This window comes from Periophthalmus magnuspinnatus, chromosome 21, assembly GCF_009829125.3.
Source record: "Periophthalmus magnuspinnatus isolate fPerMag1 chromosome 21, fPerMag1.2.pri, whole genome shotgun sequence".
NCBI lineage: Eukaryota > Metazoa > Chordata > Actinopteri > Gobiiformes > Gobiidae > Periophthalmus > Periophthalmus magnuspinnatus.
Window position 1 is genome coordinate 12,894,905 of NC_047146.1, and position 14,029 is coordinate 12,908,933.

Consider the following 14,029-nt stretch of genomic DNA (forward strand, 5'->3'; position numbering starts at 1 on the left):
CCCATACTGTACACCACTTATTACAAAAAAGCCAGTCTCCGGAGGCTGCAGGTGGATTATAGTGACGCTTTACAGGTGCGACTGAGGAGGCCGCGATGGACTAGTGCGACCGAGATGTTTGTCACTACACGAGCGAACACTTTGCTGTACTACGAACTTTAATGTACTGTTTTATTTGCAGGCTGAATAAGTCAGTCAGAAAATGAAATAATAATGTCACTCACAAACATAAAATTCAGTGCAATTCGGTATCAGTCCAAGATGTGGAGACACTGGTGTGGCTCTTTTTAAAACATAAATTAATAAAAACATAAAATTTACTGTTTGTATTGTCACTGTCCCTGTCTGTTTTTAAAAATTGACCATGAGTCTGGAATAAAGATGAATTGGAACTGAATTGAATAGTCCCTTATAGGTTAATTTCTTATAGTGTTTTCTCTTCTAAAAGACAGTGACAGTCTAGTCTAGCCATGCTTCGATTGTAGGGAGTATTATACCTTTGATGACGTAGACACATACAGTACTGAGTTGGCAGTGTGGGGCTGGCACAGCACAGAATTGCAATTTCTCCATCAATCCCCATCAAGACAGGCAGAAAAGTCACATAGTGCACCCTTAACATTTTTTTTTTTTTCTTTTTACCCTTTTGACCTGCCCATTTTGCTCCCGCTAGCTCACCAGGCTAATTCCTCACACCCCACACATCCATATGCCCCAAGGCTCGGGCACGCTGAGGCAATAGCGCATGAGTAACAGAGCAAATTCCCCAATCGCTTCTCCCACATCTGTCACTGAGCATGGACGTTATCACGGAATGATCTCATGGCCCCAGAAAGGAACGTGCAAAATGCCTCTAGCTTCCCCCTTCACAACTATAATGACATCTCTTTGTCTCGTGCGGTGAATGAACACGTCTCGTCTCAGGTCGTCCAACAATAATACGCTGGTTAATTAAAACATGCGATAGTAAGTCGTTGCCGTTGATAATTTCCTAACAGCTTCAAAAGGACTTAACACGAGTGCCCCGAGCTTTCCCTCTATATGAAAACTGTGCTTCTGCATAATTAAACTACATTGATATTAAAACCCATCTTATGACTTTTTTCCCTGCTTCTCTTTTAGTCCAAACAATACGGTATAATTTAACGCCCTTATGATACCAATTGCTAATAACAGTCATGATGAACTTTGCATGAAAAATGATTGTTGCTCATTAATTTAAACCTTGTGATTTTAGTAATTATGCTCATTTATTACCAGGGACGTACGGCGGGATTTGATTTTCCCAATGTGCCGCCTGCATGAGCTAAGCGTAGTTAGGGGTGCTCACACGAAGCCAGAATGCGGTAAATTGCTTTGTTTTGTTTTAATTTGAAATCCCATAATGAAGTAAATTGGATGTTTTTAAAGAACTGTCACACATGTATTGGCATAAGAAAGTTTGGGTATTAAGAAATTATAGTCCAGACTCGAGGAGCTCCCAGCGGTTAAGTGGCTTTGTGGATCACTGGGTTTCATATTTGCTGGTGAAATTGATGCATGTAGGTGCGATGATACTGCAATGTGTTCACGGGGGTTAAATGCGCATTGTGTGCCACCTGCTCAGTCCAAGGACATGCTATGGCTTTGGATGGAGTGGTCCTGTATGTAGATGTGGATAGCAGGTTAGCTTTGTCCATTATATATAAATGGACAGAGCTAACCGGCTAGCCACTGCGTTTTCCAAATAGGACGTGAGCATGAGCGCGCTTCCGGCTTCCCTCGACTCTGGCTCCAATTCACTTTACGTTAGAAAACTGTCACCCCTCTCTCTGTAACTGCTGCTGTCAGGGTCGTCATTTTCGTCTAAAAATGTTCATATTAACCCGTTCTACATGAGCTCATTATTTTTATTTTGCTATTTTGTCTGTAAATCAAGATATGCACATTAATAACAGACAAACCAGCTGCCTTCTTTCCCCAAGGTTGCTCCCTCTAGCGTTAGCAACAGGTTTGATTGACAGCGTTGCTAAGTGCCCGCTCCCTGCTAAACCAGCTGTTCAGGTGGGAAGAGGCGTTATCTTCAATAGATTCACTCCAGATTGGCTCTTTGGTTGGAACTCGGCTCCAAATTCACCCCTGTAACTGCTAGACTCGATGGGCTTCATTTGACTGGAGCCGAAAGCTATGGGTGACGTCGAACTCATTTAGTCCACGTCTTTATGCAGTCTGTGATGGAGAAAAACCCAACAGAACCAGCTCCACCAACTAGGGGTGTCAAAAGTATCAAAAATCAGATATTAACCAATACTAAAACCAATATCGAAACTAAAGCATCTATCGATACTGCAAAAAAATCACAAGTCATTATTTTGTATATGAAAATGACATTCTAATACTAAAAAAGGAGCATGTTTTATCTTCATTGTGGTATTGTAACAGATATCGAGTACTGAGTCAAGTCCTTAGTATCAAAATCAAGTTTGAAATGGTAATATCGTGACAAAACTACCACTGACCTCTTCATTAAATTTGGACCTTAGCAAGCAGCCGATTTGTATTGATGTGTTTTTATTGTTGAAAATTGTAACAGTTTTTAACCATGTGTTTCAATTTGTCAAATAATCTCAAGTACAGAGCAGTGGGCGGGGATAGGGGGTAGGGGAAAACTGAAATTTTTGGACTACTCGAGCCTCAAATGCAATGCAGGATTACTCAATCAAAATACAACTCTGAGCAAGCCTATGGTGAGGGAACGCCTTTACAACATGGTTAAAGGCTCATAAAAGTCAAATTTACATAATACATACTCTTTAGTTTTGGGAATTTTTACACATATCCTCGTACGGATACATTGAGAAAATTTGAGTGAAATCCCTGCTATTCTCCAGAAGCTTTTGCCTGCAGCGATGTTCTTTTGGTGCCACCCTTTAAATTTGATTACCTCCTGCAGCAAACGGTAGAGCAAGGGTGAGGAACACTATATTTAAACAGCAACAAGACAGAATGTTTGGAGTGCCTCTGCTGTACACAAGGAGATTTACAAAGATTACAACACAAATTACACCCGGATTTTTCCACCTCATTAAAAGAACTAAATACTATGAATGATAGATGAGGCTGTGAGCATAGTGACAAATGAACTGTTTGATCTCAAAGCTTAAGGCGTGACAAAAGTGCTTACTAAACGTCCCCATGAGGTGGAATTGTCCCATGAGACATTTGTGTTGTTATTTTCTTACAAACTGTTGTCACAATACTCAAATTTCAAACTTGATTTTGATACTAAGGAACAGGCTCGATACTTATTACAAGACATAGGATGGTATTGACATTTGGAGTCATGACTGCGTTTAATGATAATATCAGTTTCATGTCATTTTCAACATTAAATTGTAGTTATTTTTTATATTAATATGCAGCATTATGTCTGTGTAAATCCTCAGTCGTCCAGGTCTGATCCATAGCAAAGATGAAGTTTAAATCTGTCGACTGGATAAATCGTTGTAGGAGTGAAGATGTTTCGCTACTGATCCAAGCAGTTTCTTCATTTCTGGTCATATAGCTGGTGGTCACTGCCTTATATCTATCTAAGGGGAGGGGCTAACTAAGCTGAAACTGGAAACATCTATTGTCTCCAGTTTCAGCTGAAACTACTATTCAGCCCTTAACAACCTTGCTATTGTTCTCATTGTTCTGAGTCTGAGGATGGAGTTATAGATGGGGGAGAGATTATGTCTCAGGGCCCATTCCTGTTTAAGGAAGGATTGTCTTTCCTAACAAAATAGCTTCTTTAAATCCCCTCTCAAACCATTTCTTTTCTATGGCTAAGATCTGAACTTCACTGCCTTCAAAGGAGTGGTTAGTGGCTTTGAGATGGAGATGCACAGCAGACTGGGGTCCAGAGCAGCTCTCACGCTGGTGTTGGTACATCCTCTTATGAAGTTGCTGTTTAGTTTCTCCAGTGTAACGCTCACTGCACTGAACTACACTGAATGGAGTAGACTACATTACTTTGTTTATGGCTCGGGGTTTTGTCCTTTAGGTGCCATGCAACCTTATGTACTTGTTATCCCTCAGTCGTCTGGGTAGGTTCCATAGTGGTCCATGGGGGTACACTGGACTATGTGTTCTTCTGATACAGCTCAAGATCATTCTAAATCTACTCAGGAAATTTCTGTCATTTCTGTCTGGTGAATGTTTAGTATCGATACCTGCTCTAGTTTTGATACAAATTTTAGTATCGATTAGCATCTAATTTTCGACAATCCTATCTTCTTGTTATGGATGTTACATAAAACGCCACATGCATTCATTTTTACAAACAGTTCTGAGAGGCAGGCTGCTGGTATAATTGAATCCTACCCCCATAAACATTTGATTTCTGTTCCTGTGATATAATATAGTTATATAGATCAAGCATAGAAACACAAACATTGTACCTGTCAAATGCGCTGTAGGTTAAAGTCGCTCTGTAAAACGCTGAGGAAAACAGTGAGACAAAATGAACACATCAGTCAAAACAGAATTACATTACATGACGTGCTTGAAAATAAAATCTCTTATTTGTGTTGCAGAGATCCAAAATCCAGTTTTTCATGTGCCAGTTTTGTCTCATTTTTACTGCATTTTTGTCCAATCCAATATAATGCAATAGATGGCAAACTATTCTGAAAGGATTATAATAGCATCTGTTAGTTTAATAATTGAAGATTGTGATCGCGAGGGCAGTGGGCACTATTTATGGTGCGATAACATGGTATTTTTCACAGACAAAACAAGATTTAAAACTCTTAGAGAAAATAAAATCTGTGATGAGGCCCCTGAACAGTTGTTACATCTGATGTATTACTTTTAATATATCTTTCCTAAACGCTTTGGCAGAAGGTAACAAAGTAGAAGGAGTAAAATACTGTACTTAAGTGAAATTTTTACGTACTTTACTTATTTACTTTATTTTACACACTACCTTTTACTTTTACTTCACTACATTTGAGAGCAGATGTCTGTACTTTCCACTCCACTACATATTCAACTGGACTGAAAAGTAAAAAAGTATTTTTCTTATAATTTCTGAGGTTATTTTTACTGTATCCCTGGTAACATCCTGACAAATGTTTTTGAGTTCAAACTTTGGCTTTAAGCAAACAAAAATAAATAGTCAAAATAAAAAAAAAAACTGGTTCGTATTGCAACTGTTGAACAAAATATCTATCATTTTTAATCATTATCTCTACATTTAACTTAAACGAATGAACAACACTTGTGTGAAATACTTTTATTTTTTAGCTCTTAAAGTACATTTTTAAACGGGTACTTAAATGCTCTCAAGTAGATGTTCCTATGTGATACTTTTACTTTGACTTGAGTAACATTTTACCTCTGTATCTGTACTTTTACTTAAGTAACAAAACTAAGTACTTCATCCACCACTGCCTAAAAACATTCAGCATTTCACAAAGAAACAATAGTTTGTAAATTGCTTTGGAATCTTTGAAAATGGAAAAATGACAAATGTCAGTCATGTCCATTTAGTGTTTTAATGACAAGGTTTAAAACTGGTACAATTTCTTAACCTTTTAGGCCTCTACTATTTCAAACATTTTATTCAATAACACTATCTCTTCTCTGTATGTAACTGTGCCAATGTGAGGCTTGTATGGAGCTGTTTTTATGAGTATCTGTGAAAGACCTGATCAAAAACCTGTGTATTATGAGGGTTGTATTGAATGATTCTATATTATATTGAATATTTTTGCATCCCTAATATATATGCAACCATGTTATGAAATTATATTACCAGGCCTCAAGAAATATAGAAGCGTGGTTCCCAACTGTATTTGTCTGACATACTCCTAAAGCCTTGTCTCAACCCCTATATTGTGTAACGGTTGTTTTTTACTATTATAGCCAACAACAAGTCTGTTTTGAATGATTTTTATGTAAAAAATAACCTACAGAAACATTATTAATCATGTAAATATATTACTATTTAATAATATTTTAGGTTAACACACTATTCAATTTAATTACATCTTTCTTATAAAGACGCAAAATTGACTCTTATGAGGTTTTTGCCATGTTAGAATGTCACTTCGTCAAAAACAGACCTGGAGTTGTGTTTTGTTTCATTCACACACGTTTTAGTAACCTTTTTATATTTAGCCTGTCTACATCTCCAAAGCTCAAAATGCTCTGTTCCACCTTGTGATGTCACGTGGTGTTGTTTTCAATAGCTACCTTTTACCTTGAGTTCAGTCGAGATCGGCAATTCTAGGGGTAAAATCATTCAAATTCCAAATGATGGTGAACATAACTCCAGGTATGTTTGTAATGAGGAAATAAATTTATAACATGGATCAGAAAATAACATAATGTGGGCGCTTTAAATCTCAAATCATTCCAAGTCCCCCCTGGCAAGTGCTCGTGTATCCCCTGGGGTCCTGGTACCCCTGGTTGGGACGTACTGCTATATAATATCAGAATGTCATTTAAACCCAGGAGAATAAATAATTGTTTGTATCAAGGCAAAATGTGAAAATCCATTATTTTTTTTCTTGAATTGCTTATAGACCACCATAAAATATGTCACCGGGCTATACATTTGTGAAGTGGAGCCATGCAATCATTTATGCTCATTAGACATTCAACATTGACGTATACAGAAAGTGACAAGCAGCACAGCTCCCGGTCATGTTTATGGTCTCTGCTGCTCAGAGTCGATATCGAGCAAATCATTCTCCACGCACCTAACTCTGTGCTCTTGTGTCTTTACCCAGGGATGACCTGCCAAGCCCGGACGTCCTACACTGAAGACGAGGTGCTGTGGGGCCACCGCTTCTTCCCGGTCATCTCCCTGGAGGAAGGCTTCTTCAAGGTGGACTACTCCCAATTCCACGCCACGTTCGAGGTCCCCACTCCTCCGTACAGCGTCAAAGAGCAAGAGGAGGCTCTGCTACTATCATCTCCGCTCATGGCCCCGTCTTTGTGCAATAGCGGGTTGATGGGGGACAAGAACACCTCAATGGACTGCCTGGAGACTCTCGAGGACAATGACAGCACGACCAAGCTGCCCACCAAACTCCAGAAGATGACGGGACGGGACGGGTTGCCGAAGAAGTTGCTAAGGATGAGTTCCACGACTTCGGAAATGACGTATAGTTTCGGAGACCTCCCGATGAAGCTGCAGAGGATCAGTTCGGTGCCGGGGGTGTCCGATGACAAACAGGGCGCGAAGGCTTCCAAAATCACAGAGCCCATGAGCAAGTCGGTGGCGGACTTGCCCCCAAAACTGCAACGACTTGCCGGGGGACCTGGTGGCAGGATGGACGGACATTTGCCGCCCAAACTTAGAAAGATGAATTCAGATCGCTTTACATAATTATGCCAATACCCTTTCCTACGACCTCTCGAAAAGTCCTTCTTTATTTATTAACGAACTATATTCTTATATCTAAAGACGTGTATAGATTATGTGCACAAGTACCTTATAAGATTGACGGGATGGAGCACACTCCCTGGATGTTAAGTGCTACGAACTTTTTTCTATAGGACGATGTACGATTAGCACAATCCGGCATGTATACGAAACAGCGCATGTAGAGCAGAATTTTAATTTTGTTTCCGGCATGACATTTATCAATATTTTAATTTCAAGACGAGAATCAAACTGGTTTCTGACAGCGGAAGAATTGCATAAAGCCATATGATTTACAAATGCGGACAGATCAACTTTACACGGTTGCGATTTTTGACGGCGAAATCGGCACATACATTTTTGGTTTTTTGAGTTGATCGCTTTCGTTGTTAATGTAAAAGTTGTGGCTATGTTCTGTTGACTGCATGCTCCTCTTCTTAGCTTATACAAGAGGTAATAGACAAAGATGTTTTTAGCCTTAACTATATTACCTTCTTTCCATTCTCATTTATTCACAGCTGTATTTTTTTTTTCATTCGATATTCCATATATTGACTTATTTACCATGTTCAAATGTATAAGTTCCAAATTATATCATAGAGATTTTTCCAGATTAGAGTAAAATGGATTAGTGCTGCCGGATGACCTGTTGGTACTAGGCACGATGTTACGCAATTAACCACTCTTATTATTATTAAAGTAACACTTAAGTTGAGCAGTTCAATACTCGTACTTGAGAAGCACAAAGCAGTCATTACATAACGTCCAGAGATATTAGCGAGGGCTTTCATGGCTATCTGATCATAAATTAAGTGCTTCGGGCGCTAGCTTTGTACTGCGCCATCATTTTTTCTTTCTTTCTTTTTTCCATAACCTCATAAACCCTTTTCTGAAGAATTCAATTTTAATGACACCCCATTTCAACTTAGGTGTTACTGGTTAGGATTCAAAGCAGGCCCTACAGAGGAAGCAGAGCCTTTTGTCTTCTAAGGGCCTATAATCTCACTCCTTTGTGATGAAAGCAATAACATTGTAATGACTCCAATCTTTCTATAGCCACAGGGTCTAGCTTAGCCCCTCTGTTCGGTTTTCTGGATCCATGCCATGAAATCTGGTTAACTGCATCGAAGATATTGTATGATACCCAAACTTTTCAGGAATAAAGGATATAAGAGACGTGTTATGTATCTTTGCCTGAATGTATACAAGCCTTTGGGTCACATTGTGCATAGGGACTGGAGCTCCACATTAGACTGCATTGCCTTCGGCGTAATGCTAGTAATTGAACTGTCCATCTGGACTGGCCAGCCTAGCCAAATTGATTTCTGAACAAACTGAAGTGAACTAAAGCTATGCAAGTCATATCATACAAAAATGACATTGACCGTGATACTATAAACCAAACGTGGGGTAAGTGTTATGCAATCCATTCTAGGTAATGTTCTTTGTTACACAGCTGTATAGCATATATATGTAGTTTCAAAAGTGTGTACGTCTGTAATGCTTTAGTTCGGTCATCGTTCATTTGCTCTACCCTCTGGAACTGGAACTGAAATTGACAATGTTGCATAGGATGGATAGATAAATACATAACAAAATACATAAATAAATAAAACACGGATGGCTGGCCAGGCTAGAGTCTTTTATCCAAGAAATGTTAATCACAAAAATGAAATTGAATCCACTGTCACACATCACAGACTGTACGAACATCCTGGACAAGCAAAATAACTTTCTTTAAAATCTAATAGAACAATCAAATGATCCAATTACTATATATGTAAAGGAGTAAAAGATACGGTTTGAATATATGCAAGAAAGATCAAGGCTAACAGTTTTAATAATTCTTACAGAGCAGATGTCCAGTCGTAGATACTGACCCAGTTTCACATGCCTGAGACGAGACTTCACACTTTCCATATCTCTTCTTATGTCAAATTTGATGTCTTTATTTTGAGTTTTCATTGCAAATAAATGAATTACTCTGCTACAGTTTGGAGGTTTGATTATCTTTTTGTTCATATGTCCTACTCGAGAATTTCTTTAAAGGTGCACAGTGTATGTTTTCTGGTGTAGGGTTTGTCACCTTCTTGTCTCCATGGAGATGTTATTGCTTAGAATGTTCCGTAGTATAGCCTTAAATGTTTCTCACATCGTCAATGTCGTGTATATTGCTGAAAAACACCTTGAAAAACAATCATTTTTATTGTGCGTGGTAGCTCTTCTCCCAGATCTGACTTAGAAACAAGCAAGTGACACCACCAGCCAAGTTATATTAAGATGGAAACTGTTAATGCCATACTGTGGAACATTTCAGGCAGAACAATAACATCTCCATGAAGACAAGCAGCCTCCACTAGTCTCATAGTGCACATTTAATCAATGTTACTTCGTGAAGCCCTTTGGATCATCTGTCACTCCAGAAGAAGTGTTAACAGTATTTGGAAAATAAAAATGGTATTATAAAATGATTTAGTTATTAAAAAAAACAACAACTAGAAAACCAATCAAGCAACATTTCTTCATTTTATTTATTGTATGGGCCTCATTGTATTCATTGACGTATTGTTTTCTTCAGTAACAAAAAACACCGTCTGAAAAAGCTCGCATTCAAAAATGTATTCGAGCATAGTCCTTGTTAATGCATGCGTTCACACAGGCAAGACAGAAGCTGTAGCTACGGCAACACACTGCGATGATGACTACATTACGCCTCCTATGGCCATTGATAGTGAACATGTGTGCTGGCAGATAACTGGCCCCAATCCCTGTGTGGGCTCCCAGGGGTCCACACATGCAGATGATGCTATCGCTGGAATAGACACATTGACAAACGGAGTGCTATTTTGGTGTGTTTATCTGGCCTTATTGACAGTGCTGTACACCGGGGCCTAACATCCATGTCGTTTGTTACTAAATCAGGAGCACAAGTGTGTCAGATGAAGCAGTCCAAATCGACACTGCTCAGAACACTCGACACACTCTATTTCTCCATTTTCTCCTTCTGAGTTTGATGAATTGTTTTTACAAATGATAATATTGTGGATAGCACTATACAAAGTAGACAGGACTATACAAATACTGATAGAATCCTTAGTTTTAACCTCATTTATTTCTAGTTAAAAATGCGTTCACACTTGTCCTTGTTCGGTTCTGGTTTAAGCCCAGTTTGCTTCCTAATGTAGACTTTGTTTAGTCCTTGTCCATGTTCTGGTTTAGTTACAGATTTAGTCCCAGTTCAGAACCAATTTAGATATAATTATTGTGTAAGTGTGAACATACCCCTCTTTAATTTTCAAGTATTTCTTCAGCTTCCCAAAAATAAATACATAAAATAAATATCAGCCCATTTAAATGCATACATTCACACACGTACAACAAAAACTGTAGCTCCGACGACACACTGGGATGATGACTACATTATGCCTCCTATGGCCAATGACAGTGAACAATCTACATAATTTTGGAGTCGTTCGCCTTGGTGTTTATTGCCTGGGATCCAGAATACACACTTCTATCTGTATAAAAAAAATACCAAGAGATATCATACTGGATTTGTCACGTAACAGTGTTTAAAATATAATAAACAGATTTTACAGTAGCTGCATGTTCTGTTTTGCTCTCTGCTGACGACCGTGAGGAATGAAGGATTTTCAAGATGACAAATTAGCAGCACGGCAAGTGTCATGACATTAACAGGCGTGCTTCAGTGTGAGCTCAAATAATCAAGGTGTTGTCCAGTGACTGACTATTCTAACAAACAAGCCAATGTACAACTATGAATGTAACTAACAAACATGCAAAAGTGGAAATGAAAAGTACAAATGAAACAAAATCCTGATAAGCTACACTCACAATTTAAGGTGAAAACTGTTGACTTTTAAGAACTAACCAATTCAGTAACAAAATATAATAAGGAATAAAACTCAAACAACAACTGGACATACTTAGTTTACAAGCCAGCGCTTTGCTACGAACCAAGTAGCTTCATCAGGGCGTGTGTTGATCAATGCGAGTCCTATGAGATGCAACTGTGAGTCATCATGGTTTAATGATGTCACCAAAAAGCTGGTGACCTGGGACTTCCTTCGTACAGCTCTGTCTCAAAAATGGCATCAACCAAATCAGTACTGAATAACCTAAAATGTACGTTTGATATTAACTATGCCAGACGTTTAGAATCAGCATCAGAATCAGAATCAGACGACTTTTATTACCATTGTCAGTGAACAAACTAGGAACTTACTTTGGTGATAACGTGCAACATAAAAATACTGAATAAATACAAATAAGGGCATGCACAACGTTAAAAAAGATATGCTTAAAAATTAAATAAAATACTTAAGAGGTAGAAAATATATACAACAGCAGCATCAGAACAACAGTGCAAACATGGCTTATTAAGGTGACTACAATGAGACCTAATACTATGAGAGAAGGTTCTTATTAATCATAGTACAAAAACTTCACATACATACCTCTAGCCCAAAGCTAGTACATTGCATATTGACATTACAGGCATCAAACTATGACAGGTCTAATTTAGTGCTTGTAACTTGTCACCTCATGCGGTTAAATGTGCTTCTCCTGCTGATGATCTCCTATGGTGACGTCTTTATTCTGCGATAGCGTCTCTTGTGGAACGGCCCAGGTTTTCTCCTGGAGCTAATGTCAGTGCCGCGATTGCTTCGGAGCAGAGGGTTAATTTGGTCTTTATCCTCAGATTACCCTTTCTTTGCCTCTTAAATAAACCCATGGGATGAATCCAAATACCACAGCTGTTCGTGGCATTCTCCCCTCTCCACCAATATGGGACGAAAATCCCTCTAGACCCCCTGAAATTGCTTCTTTCATCTGCCAGAAACACGTACAAAAATCTCACAAAGAAGCGCGTTTTATTTTGTCAAGAGTGGCTTTCTTGTGGAATGCAACCTTGAAGAAAAAACAGGTGTAATTGACAAAGAGATTTGGCGTATCAAGGAAAAAAGAATTGTTATTCGTAGATAAAATCCTTCAGGAATTTAACAATGAGATCTGGAGCTGTTTTGATCCCATTATTGGCTTTACAGACAATTTCACACATCCTTTAAAAAGCAAATTCAGGCAGGATAGAGGAACGGAGTACAACACAATACACTTTTAAGACAGGCTAATACTCCTGGTGAGTTACAGTGAAATCACAATAAACGGTCTTTGTGCGCACACTTTTGGCCTTGACGATCTCAATTCAAACTGCCAGGCTTTTAAAATTCTTTGTCAGTGGATTTGCCTTTTCCCAGGAATAGATTCTTGAAGTCTCCATTGTGATGGTGGAACTTGATTAAACATGCACAGTTAAATAAGGCTGAGACTGTCTGTTTGCACACTGCAGTACTATGGTGAGATGGCACAACGCATGACGCATCGCATATGAGCAATGGATGGTAAAAGAGAAACTGTGACCAATCTGTGAAGTCAGACCAAGAGGCTGCAATGGAGCAAGTTTGGTACGTTATATTCAGACCATATAAATAATGATTAAAAAAAAACCAATTGTACGATGATATTACAGCATTACATGAACTAAAACTATGGTATAGATGTAAAAGGGCACTGTGTATGAATAAAAACGTACTTGAGGCTGTACTTTTTAACCCATAACTGCTTTGCTTTGTTCTCCTCTGCTGTTGTTGTTTGAGCTGTTTTTCCATGACGTTTTTCCATGCACTTATAGTATATACGCTATTTTAAGAGCGTCTTCACACTTATTGATCCAATGGACTCAGTGCACTTCAGGAGAAAATCTGCACCAGGCTAATGAAGTCATTGATCTGGTACATGTTCTTATCATAAACTGTATATATAAATGGACATAGCTAACCTGCTAGCCCCCGCCTCCCTCCTCCAATTTACTTTACATTAGAAAACTATCACCCATCTCTCCTAAGTGCTGCTGTCAGGCTTGTCATTTTGAGCTTAAAATGTTCAGATTAACCCGCTCTACATGATCCTGGTATGTTTATTTCGCTATTGTGTCCGTAACTCTATATATGAACATTAATAAAACACAACTCAGCTGCCTTCTTTCCCTGAGGTCACTCCCGCTAGCGTTAGCAACAGGTTTGATTGACAGCGTTGCTAAGGGAATCTCTACCTGCAAGAGATTCGCTCAAGATTGGCTCTTTAGTTGTTTTGATACTCGCTGTTAAAATTCCAAATATAGAACTCGGCTCCAAATCGCCGCTATAACTTCTAGCCTCAACGAGCTTCATTTGACTGGAGCCGAACGCTATGGGTGACGTCTCGCTCACTTAGTCCACTTCTTTATTCAGTCTATAGTTCTGATACAAACTGAACTTACTCAGAGAACCAGAACCACCACTGCATAGGGAGAGGTGTGTCAGTGCACTGGATAGAAACCATAGTCTATGGTAGGAACAAGAAAATCAGGGCGAATTTTAGAAATATTTAATCTATTTATTTTCTTCCATTTATGCAGGGCCAAGTCACAGGGGCAGCAGTAAACAGGGACTTCTCTCACCCCAGACACTTCTCAGACCCCAGCTGAGAGACATAGTCCATCCAGAATATCCTGATATATAGTTAAATATATCTGAAATTTAGAGCAGCAACTTTCCTTTTGTGACTAAATAC

General features: G+C 38.8%; 1 protein-coding gene across 1 annotated transcript in view; it reads left to right on the forward strand.

Annotated features, from left to right (window-relative positions):
* The window catches only part of LOC117389700 (G protein-activated inward rectifier potassium channel 1-like), a 76,968-nt gene extending 67,581 nt beyond the window's left edge, over positions 1–9,387 (forward strand). Inside the window, exon 3 of the mRNA XM_033987416.2 lies at positions 6,759–9,387. Within this exon, the coding sequence (XP_033843307.1) occupies positions 6,759–7,360 (602 nt within the window). The 3' untranslated portion in view covers positions 7,361–9,387. The remainder of the gene's footprint in view (positions 1–6,758) is intronic.
* Positions 9,388–14,029: the final 4,642 nt, after the last annotated feature.